Here is a 10,700-nt window from a genome sequence, read left to right as displayed (position 1 = left end):
TCTTGGTTAAGGATGAAGGAGTACTTACCACTCCACCACAACCCTTGTTGGTAATAAATTTTAAATACGTTAGTATGATTATTTGTTTTTTCTAATAAATTTACTAATTGATTGTTAGTTTGTTGGTAATATATCATTCAAGTTCAATGTTAGGTTAGTAATTGATTGACAATATGTTCAAAATATTATTAACTGAATGATTATCCAATAGTAAAATATTTATTAATTTATTGCATTTAAAAATCTAAGAGCACGAATATAAATCCAAAAATATTAATATCAATTTTATAAATCATATTTGAATGAAACAATGCAAAATCTATGATAACAAGTTAAATTAATCTCAATATGACACATATCATTATATCAAATTTTTTAATTTGAGCACGTTTACCAAAAATATTGACCAAATCTAAATTTTGGCAAAAACTTAAAAGTTAAAACGCCCAACAGCACAAACTGAAAATGGGAGCCTCAAAACCTGAATCAACCATCCTATTAGATATAAAAATGACCTTCTGAAACTAATCGCGCTAACGGAATTCTCATCAGAGCACGTTTACAAAAAATGTTAAGCAAAGTCAAATTTTGGCCAAAAGTTAAAAGTTAAAACGTCTAACGGTACAAACTGAATATGAAAACCTCAAAATCCAAACCAACCATCCTAAAATATGAAAAATGACCTTCTAGAGCTAACCGCGCTGACGAAATTCAAATTTGAGCATGTTTCCCAAAAAAATTGACTAAAGTGAAATTTTGGCCAAAACGTAAGATTTAAAACACCTAATGGCACAAACAAAAACGGAAGCCTCAAAGCTTGAACCAACCTTCCTGATAAAAAAATGAACCTTTCGAAAGCTAATGACACTGACAGAGATCTAATCTGAGCACGTTTACCAAAATATTGACCAAATCTAAATTTTGGCAAAAACTTAAAAGTTAAACGCCCAACAGCACAAACTGAAAATGGGAGCCTCAAAACCTGAATCAACCATCCTATTAGATATAAAAATGACCTTCTGAAACTAATCGCGCTAACGGAATTCTCATCAGAGCACGTTTACAAAAAATGTTAAGCAAAGTCAAATTTTGGCCAAAAGTTAAAAGTTAAAACGCTTAACGACACAAACTGAATATGAAAACCTCAAAATCCAAACCAACCATCCTAAAATATGAAAAATGACCTTCTAGAGCTAACCGCGCTGACGAAATTCAAATTTGAGCATGTTTCCCAAAAAAATTGACTAAAGTGAAATTTTGGCCAAAACGTAAGATTTAAAACACCTAATGGCACAAACAAAAACGGAAGCCTCAAAGCTTGAACCAACCTTCCTGATAAAAAATGACCTTTCGAAGCTAATGACACTGACAGAGATCTAATCTGAGCACGTTTACCAAAAATATCAACCAAAGTCATGTTTTGGCTAAAATTTAAAAGTTAAAGCCTAACGACACAAACTGAATATGAAAGCCTCAACACTAGACGCTGATTTACCAAAAAGTTTAACTTCAATTGATAAATTTACCAACTATTCAAATATAAGTTAGTAATTAATAATTTACCAATAAATTTTATCACAGTTGGTAATAGTTACTATTCAACTAAACATTCATATGTAATATTACCAACTAATAATTAATATGTTGGTAAATTTTACCAATGGATTAATGATCGGTTGGTATATTACCAACTATTTTAATGATGTTAGTAATTTACTAACTACAATCTTTATTCGTCGGCAAAATTTCCAACTAATTGGATATTGGTTGCAAGTTTACCAACAAATTACATTTCGTTACTAATTTACCAACACATTTATATTTGGTTGGTAAATTTAGCAACACAATCTTGCTGTTGGTAAATGTTTGGTTAGTAATTCATTGGTAATATGTTAATAAATTATATAAACAATTTTTTGTCATATTTACCAACAGATCTATACTTCGTTGGTAATATTACCAACAAAAGGTGTGCGTTAGTAATATTTCAGTTGGTAATCCATTGATAGAATGTTGCTAAATTTGGCGCCATTTTTTCCCGCCGTATTTACCAACTAAAATACTTAGTTAGTAATATTTTGGTTGGTAATCTGTTAGAATTTTGTTGTTAAGTTTTAAAATATAATTCAGTTAGAAATATGTTGGTAATTTGTTAGTAGAATACTAACCAACTTGTGTTGTTAGTAAAATCTGTTGGCAATTTGGGGTTTTTTTGTAGTGATCATATTATTTCTGCATTTCCTACAATTGGTTAACCAATTTTCTGCTTTGATATTTAATCTTGAGAATTAAATTCTTGGAGTTGCTCTTCTGCACACTATACTGATTTAGGAAATTCACGTCTTGTTGGTGGGGGTTTGTTTATGAAGGAGGTTGCTTACTATAAGATGAAATCAAATCAAGTATTGATCATCAATGTAAAATATGAGATTCTACAACTATAACTTTACATGTTCAAGTAGGGAGGCATGGATCCTTAACACAAATGAAAAGTGAGGTGTGTTATGATACTGATAATAATGTAGTGAAATATTTTCATAGCAGACATAGATGAGAAGCTCTACATGCACCGAGAGTTCAACTGGATCTTAACCATGATACATGGTGGCAATGAGTACCAACTGTGAATAGGAATAGTAGTAGATAATAATGTATTAAGCGGACATCCCATATAATCTTGTGTGTGCTAGGCAGTGTCTTGATTTTTGAACAAAAAACACTCCACAACACGCGGATGTCAAAATATAACGGAGGCAGCGAGCATTATGTTTGTACCTTGAGTGATGATAATTGATGTTTTATTCAAAGGGAGTTTGATAAAGTGAAGCATTCAGGCAACATGTGAAGTGTCTCTGTTATTGATAAGGCTTTGTTGCTATAATTGTATAGAACTTCTTTTTTACTTATTTGGTTGTCATGTACACTTGTGGTGATGGGTTTGTTGTACCACACACTAAATATTTTAGACTCAACATGTGAATTACTTCTTACTCAACCAAATTCAATGATCGTCATTTCTCGCCTTGATATGCTTGCTCGTCGTTTTGGGTTCAAACAATATGAAGCAGGGAAGTATCACTACAACAAAAATAACTTTTAGCGGCAATAAATATAGACATTAATAAAGAGTGCTAAAGTATTTACCGCCATTAGTTAAGTGCCATTAGAACCAATATCGCTAAAGGCTGTAGGGACATATACAAAAAGTGCTAATTGCCGCTAAAATATACATGTAGCGGCAATTAAGCTATTACCATTAATTAATTGCCGCTAATGATCACTTTTGATGTAGTGTATATTCTCAAATTACCTCATGTTTTTAAGGTATTTGAACACCCAGTTAAGAGAATATTATATTACAGGCTTACTCGTAAATCATTGCTTCAAATTGAGCAAGCAAAACTAACACTTTTAGCTCAATTTCCTCAAGCTATAACCCGTTTAATAAAGCTTTTGTTTCTTTCGAATGCAGGGAGGTTAAGGTTAGAACATGTTAGGATTGCAAGGAAAAAATTTGGTTTACCTGATGATTTTGAGTTTTCTGTGGTTTTGAAGTATCCCAAGTATTTTAGATTGTTTGATGCTAAAGAGACTAGGAATAAGTATATTGAGGTTGTTGAAAGAGACCCGCGATTAACCGTCTTTAAATCCCAAGTATTTTCACATTTTCATATGTTTTTTTAAATTTTTCCTTGTACAGGCTATTGCAAAGGGTCGAGATTCAACACCAAGTGAGTTACATTTGCAAGTCCATACACATGGTCATGATGAAAAATCTTTTGTTGGTGAACGAGCTCGAATTGTATATGTAAGTCCAATATTCTATAATTACATTCACTTTATATATTCGTTGGTGGAAAAATTGTGTAAATCATTTTTTTTCAGGTAACGGCATCTCTCTCTATCTTTCCCCATTTTTTACCCAAAGAATGATAGGTATACAACTACTTATTGTTTGGACATCATAATAATTGAATTGCTTAGTGAAGGTGCCACCAATTTTAATGTTTCTGAAATAACTTGACATAGTCAGGTCTTCATATATATATGGCACAATAAATACTTTAAGTTGTTATCTTGGCATAAACTAGATGTGACTATTGTTATTGTTGTGGTTGTTATTAATGAATTTAACTGTTTATCATTCTCTTTAATAGGGAAAGTATCTAGAAATATTATAGAATCAAGCACAAACTCAATCTAATGTTAATCTATTGCAAGCATATTAGCAAGCCACATGATGGTAAAAGAAAAGAAGGATATATGGTCTTGGATCGCAAGCAAAATTATTTTACGGGAAGAATTTTTGTGCCTCAGCTTTTGGATATGATGTTTCATCCTTGATACCATGTACGAATGCTCAAACAACAACAACAAAAAATTTGGATGACTTTATGACGCGATTGATTCCTCCACTGACTGATCACATGCTTCTGTACTTGTTGAACGGGTACGTGGATTGATTTCTTCGACCTCATCTTAGCCAAACACTCATATGACACCTGTAATTCCTACTCCAACTAATATTGATGAGGCCAATGCATCGGTTTCTGAGTAAGATTGTGGTTCTCCGATCTCTCCTAATTAGTTTTGTTGGCTAAATATTATTTTTGTTGCAAATACTTTCATTTTTTTTTTGCTTGGAAATTATCGTTGGGGTTGTTTTAAACTTGGTTATACACTCTTCATTTTTTTGTGTTTTGGGTCTTCTAGAATATTAGTTTCTATGAATTAAGTTAATTTTGCAACTTTATAATATCTGTTTGAATATGATTTGCGATAATATTTTTGTCACTAATGTATTTAAAAATTAATGGCGAAGGAATTTTGCGAAATCCGTCAATATTTTCGTCACTATAAAAAGGTAGAAATGTATAAAAATTAATGGCGATGAAATTAGCGACGGATTTGCGATAATGTTTTTGTCGCTATAAGAAGGTAGAAATGTACAAGAAGTAATGGCGACAGAATTAGCAACGGATTTGTGACAATATTTTTGTAGCTACAAGAAAGGTAGAAATGTATAAAAAGTGATAGTGACGAAATTAACGATAAATTTCCAGTCATCAATACGATAACACGACGAAATAGCTTATAGAATTTGCGACAAAAAGTACAAATATAACGACGGTTTTTTTGGTCATTAGTTTTAACAACGGAAGATATCCGTCGCGCATCCGTCACTAAACTTACGACGGATTTGTATTTTTGTTGCTAAATGGTTAGCTACGTACATTATACCGACGGACGAATTTCCGTCGCTAAACCAAAATAGCGACGGAATAAGCTATTTAGCGACGAATTCCGTCCGTCGCTAAACACTATTTTTTTTTGTAGTGCGTTGTGGCTGTAGCCCGAGGGAGAGAACTAACAAGAGGCCGTGGTAGAGGTCGGGAGAAATCCCACCAGGGGTAGAGGTCAAGGAGCTAGCCAGCCAGGTCTTACGATACGATTTATTGACCAAGGAGAACAACAAAAATAACAATAATATATTCAGCATAATCTCACAAGTGAAATTTGAAAAGGTTAAAATGTAAGTAGTTTAGTTCCCCTAATTTGTAAAAGTAAAGAAACTATTTTCGATAGACCCTCGATACAAATTCAATATAATCTCATAAGTAGAGTCACAATTACCTCTCTATAAAATGACATACTCTAATTTTAATGTAGTATTTGAAGAAAAAAACAACGTATATTCATAATCAATGTCTTTCTTATTATTTTTATATTTTCTTATATTATTAGTAGTATTAGTTTTGCTTGAAGAAATCGTTTTGCTCAGTAAATGCGTAAAATTTGAACGGTTTTGAAAAGTAAAACTATACTTTATAAAGTACTTTTCTAGCTTTACACAACCAATGTCATGTATTAAAATTTGTAAGCCATTACAAACGACAATAATAAAAGTAATTGATAAACATTAAATGCTAAGAAATATTTTTAGATGTGAACTAATGTTCGAATAAAAGTGAAGAAGCCAGTAATAATCAATTAATGTGTTGGATAAAAAAGAGGTGAAAAAAATATTTTTATGAATGATTACGTATAATAAGCATTTGTGGTCTTACCTTTTTTCAAATCACTCATAACACTCATTCCTCCGTGCAATTTAGGGATGACAATTGGACGGGTTGGATTAAATTTGGGTGAGTCATAATGGATCAAGGCAACAAGGGGATCAAAACCCAACCAAATCCATATTTTTGCTTGGGTCAAAACGAGCTAGGTAATAGGTTATAAAACAGGTCAAGATCCAACACAATTCAATTTTTACTAAGTTTTAATTTCATTTGTTCTTTTAAAATAGTTTAGTCCCTAATAAAATTATTTTTTCTTTATTATGACTATATATAACATATTGAATAGTTAAAAACATTTTAAAAAAATTACCAGATCTCTCAATAAGTCAATTTTAGGTTACATATCAATCCAAATTTTAATGGGTTAAAATGGATTGGATTGAAATAAATTGATCTAATAAATGATCAGATCAATAATCTGTCCAAACTTAAACAAGTTGAATTTGAAAAAAAAAATCACCCTAATGCAACCCCCACACTCCTATCCTTTAGTGTTTGCTAAACCAAGAGCATATGCACTTTGATGGCAAAAGGAAATTTTTTTTATTCAATAAGCTTTTCTTGAACCAGACTAGATTATATATAAATGTTATTGGGACAATAACTTTTTCCTTGTATATTAAGCATAACTTAATCACTTATAATTTTCTGAAAAAATATTTCCGAGTACCAAACACACCCTACATGAGAAGTGTTTGTTTATTATATTTTTATTGTTATAGGAGAGACATATGCAAGAAACAATAAATAATTGGGAGGCATATGAATATGTGACTTGTGAAGTGTGTTGCCATGTGAAAATTGCAAATGCTCATCAAAGATCCAGCCTTTTCTTACCTTGGCTCCTAAGTCCCTTAATTATGCTTTAACAAACTCTTTTCCTCAATATATATTTCTATAATAATTAATAAAAAAAAGTCACTTTTTTGTTTTGCATTTTTCAGTACCATCTTATTCACACACAAAAACAGGTTAACACAACTATAATTTTTTGAATAGAGAGCACTTTCTCCTAAATGGAGCCTTATATGGAGCAAATATAAATTAGTTGAATTTCAATGCAAATACAAAATATCGACTTTTTCTATTTGCAACAAATTTTAAAGCGATAGAAATTAAACTACAATCACAAATAAAATATGAAGAAACATGATTTTATTGATAAATAGTGCGGGTATTCAATTATGTTCCTCCCTTGATTCTTCTCTCATGGATTTGATATCTGTATGAATATTCCATGAATTTGTGGAACATTCAAGATGCTTTTTCAAGGGAATATAGTACTCTTCATATAGGCATGAAGTAGGGTTTAATGTTGAGTAGCCTCCAACAATCCTAATTGGAATTGAACACACCTAGTATAGTTCCAACTCGAATTAAACACATCTTGTAGAGTCCCATAAAATTTCAAATATCTAAAATTTTATTTAATTCAAACTAACAAAATATAATTTATATATACAGAGAGTCGTGACTAGCTTAACGGTTAGTAAATTTTATATAATTTTGTGAATATTTATAAAAAAAATTGCCTTTTTTTTCTTCTAATTGAAGGATATACACAATAACCAAATATAACTTCTTTTTACCTTATTTTGGAACAAGAAAGTTGCAAGCAATCGTCAATAACTTGATTATAAATTAGGATATGGAGTGATTTCATTCAAGAAATTAATAATTTTAAAAAATTGCTTTATAAATAATAAATTTAATTGGAAAATATGTACAATAGAAACTCAAATCAAGGTACCAAAAAGGAAAAGTCTTTAAGCGTGAGAAAATATAATTAGATCAAAATAGAATGAAAATCATGTAACAAAATGATCTCCATAAATTAGGGGAATTAATTTTTATCAATTTTTAATATAAGAATAAGAGTCCCTAGACTGTGAATTGTGTATACGCCTAAAATCATTAGGAGTTTAACTTATATGTACTAATAACGTGTAAAACAAGAACAAGCTAAGGGAGTTAATGGCAGGTGTAACTCTATTTAATACTTATCCCGTTTGAAAAAAATCAAGAGATAATTTATCACTTAATTTCTAATTACCCTTATTCTTAACTATGATCATTTCCAATAATATTAAATTTATTATAATAAAAGGGTAATATATTTAATTTATTATTTTATTAATTATTATTTAATGAATACGTTAAATTAAACATGAACAAGTTAAAATATACGAAAAAGGTAACATTATTGATCGAATGCAACAAACAATAAATGGTAGTAAATAATTTGCTTTCTATAACATAAACCCAAAAAATTAACAACTCTTTTGGTATTGGTCAATTATTTACAAATTCTCTTAATTGGGAAATTATTGAATCTAATATCCTTACCGTACTAGAACTTATTTATTTTTTCAAAATTAAATTCTTTACTGAAAATAAAAAGACCTTAAATAAATAAATCTCCTCATTTGTAATCCCTCCCTTCATACACACATATATATATTAATTATTTCAACCCCTTTACACCATAATTCTTTCTTCTTCTTTTCTCCTCTGAAAATAAAAAATGGTGAAAATATTTATTGAGGAGTTTAGATATTTTCTTGTTATTATTTTAGCAGTGTTAATTGGGTCATCAGAAACAAATGGTTGTGCTTTATTTGAAGGAAATTGGATTATTGATAATTCATATCCATTGTATTGTATGATTCAAAAGCTTGTCCATTTATAAGGAGTGAATTTGATTGCATCAAATTTGGAAGAACAAATCTTGATTATCTCAAATATAGATGGCAGCCCCTTAATGGTTGTGTTTTGCCCAGGTTCATCTCTATCTCTCTGTTCCGTTTTATATGACTTAATTATTTGCATAAAAGGTTCGAATAAAGTATTGCATAATTATTTGCAGGATTATGGAGTTGAAATAGTATTATTTCATTCGAACCTTTTAGTAGACATTGAAGTCGAAAAATTGGACGTGTGTTGAAACTAGATTCAATTAAAGATGGACAAATTTGGAAGAATTTTGACATTTTGATATTCAATACTTGGCTTTGGTATGCAAGAAGACCACCTGGACAACAGTATGTTCATTAGTATTCAACTTCTTTTTTATTTTCAATTTACTCCGTCTGATCAATAAGTTAAGGTTTCACGTGAAAATAATCTCTTGCTGAAATTCAAAATAAGATAATAGCCGAACGTTTCAAAAACCTCATGACCATGAACTAGTGCATCTATCACACTATATCTTTTAATAAAATGAGTTTTACGATGTGCGAATATTGGTTGTAGGTGGGATTTTGTTGAATATAATGGCCAAATATTGAAAGATATGGATCGGGTCGAAGCTTTCCGGGCTGGGATAAAAACATGGGCCAAATGGGTTGAAACAGATGTGGATACAACAAAAACCAAAGTTTTCTTTCAAGGAACATCTCCAGCCCATTACCAGTAAGAACTTTTCATTCATATAATTTCATTTTTATTTTGAGCTATAATATTTCTTTTTTATTTTATGTTATAAATCTCTTTTCAGGAATAAAATTGAAATAAAAATTGGAGATAGAATATATTTTAAACAAGAGTATATATCCTTAACTGATTGTTTAGGTTTTCCTAATTGCTAACTTAATTTAAGAGAACATAATAGCTTTATTTTCATGATATTTACTGACCTAAAATTTGCTCGAGTTTATTTGTCACCTTAACAAAATAAACTAACTTAAATGGTGTAGTTGTTATGAATATAACTAAGATGGAAGACTTATGTGGGAATATGTCAAATTACATTTGAGACTCTAAAGATGTCAATATACAAAATAGTAAAATAATCTATTAGGACGATGCTATGAAGTTGTCTCATTATTTCTTAGTTGCTTTAGATTAATTTTGGAACCTCCCTTCTCTCTTTTAATTTCTTGTTCTTCCCTTGGAAGATTTGTTACTAGTTTGTCGTAATTATAATAACAAACTATGATGGTTGAAGAATGGAAAAATCTTACATATGTGGTTAATGAGACATGTGGTATCCTTATTAAGGCTTAGGTAAAACTAACTCTTTTGAACTAGTTTCTGGTGTGAGTCTGATGTTTGCCCCCTAAATTAAATTATCCACGCTCTAGAGATGTCCAGTACTGAGCGTGAGATGGGGTGTTAAAAGAATGAAAAAGTAATAGTGATGGACATCTTCTATGTTGTTTATGTATTGTACATGAACAGTGGATCAGAATGGGGTGAGCCAACAGTGAACAGTTGCTTGAATGAAACAACTCCAGTCAATGGATCAACATACCCAAGTGGATTACCAATTGCTCTGGACATAGTGAAACAAGTATTAAAGGACATGTCAAAGCCAATAGTAAATTTACTTGACATAACAAAGCTATCACAACTAAGAAAAGATGGACATTCTAGCATATACAGTGGCAGACATGGCCTGGATTGTACACATTGGTGCATTGGTGGTGTTCCTGATACTTGGAATCAAATTCTTTATTCTCTACTTTAAATAAAAAACAAATTGATTTATCATTTTGTTAACATATAGTGGAATAAATAAATAAATGCATTTTTTCTTAACTTAAATATGATGATGAGTTGGGAGCATAGGAGCTGCCTATGATTCCATTTTTGTTGTTACTAAAGGTACACATCCCTCTT

General features: G+C 30.6%; 1 protein-coding gene across 1 annotated transcript in view; it reads left to right on the top strand.

Moving 5' to 3' along the window:
* The window catches only part of LOC102581103 (protein trichome birefringence-like 41), a 13,494-nt gene extending 2,946 nt beyond the window's left edge, over positions 1–10,548 (top strand). Inside the window, exons 2-7 of the mRNA XM_015310799.1 lie at positions 3,473–3,612; positions 3,701–3,808; positions 4,158–4,162; positions 9,002–9,121; positions 9,333–9,491; positions 10,260–10,548. Coding sequence (XP_015166285.1) covers positions 3,473–3,612; positions 3,701–3,808; positions 4,158–4,162; positions 9,002–9,121; positions 9,333–9,491; positions 10,260–10,548 — 821 coding nt within the window. The remainder of the gene's footprint in view (positions 1–3,472; positions 3,613–3,700; positions 3,809–4,157; positions 4,163–9,001; positions 9,122–9,332; positions 9,492–10,259) is intronic.
* The last annotated feature ends 152 nt before the right edge of the window (positions 10,549–10,700 follow it).

Source organism: Solanum tuberosum, unplaced genomic scaffold (assembly GCF_000226075.1).
Source record: "Solanum tuberosum cultivar DM 1-3 516 R44 unplaced genomic scaffold, SolTub_3.0 scf00143, whole genome shotgun sequence".
Taxonomy (NCBI): domain Eukaryota; kingdom Viridiplantae; phylum Streptophyta; class Magnoliopsida; order Solanales; family Solanaceae; genus Solanum; species Solanum tuberosum.
The sequence above is the reverse complement of the archived record's forward strand: the minus strand, read 5'-3'. Positions and strand labels throughout refer to the sequence as shown.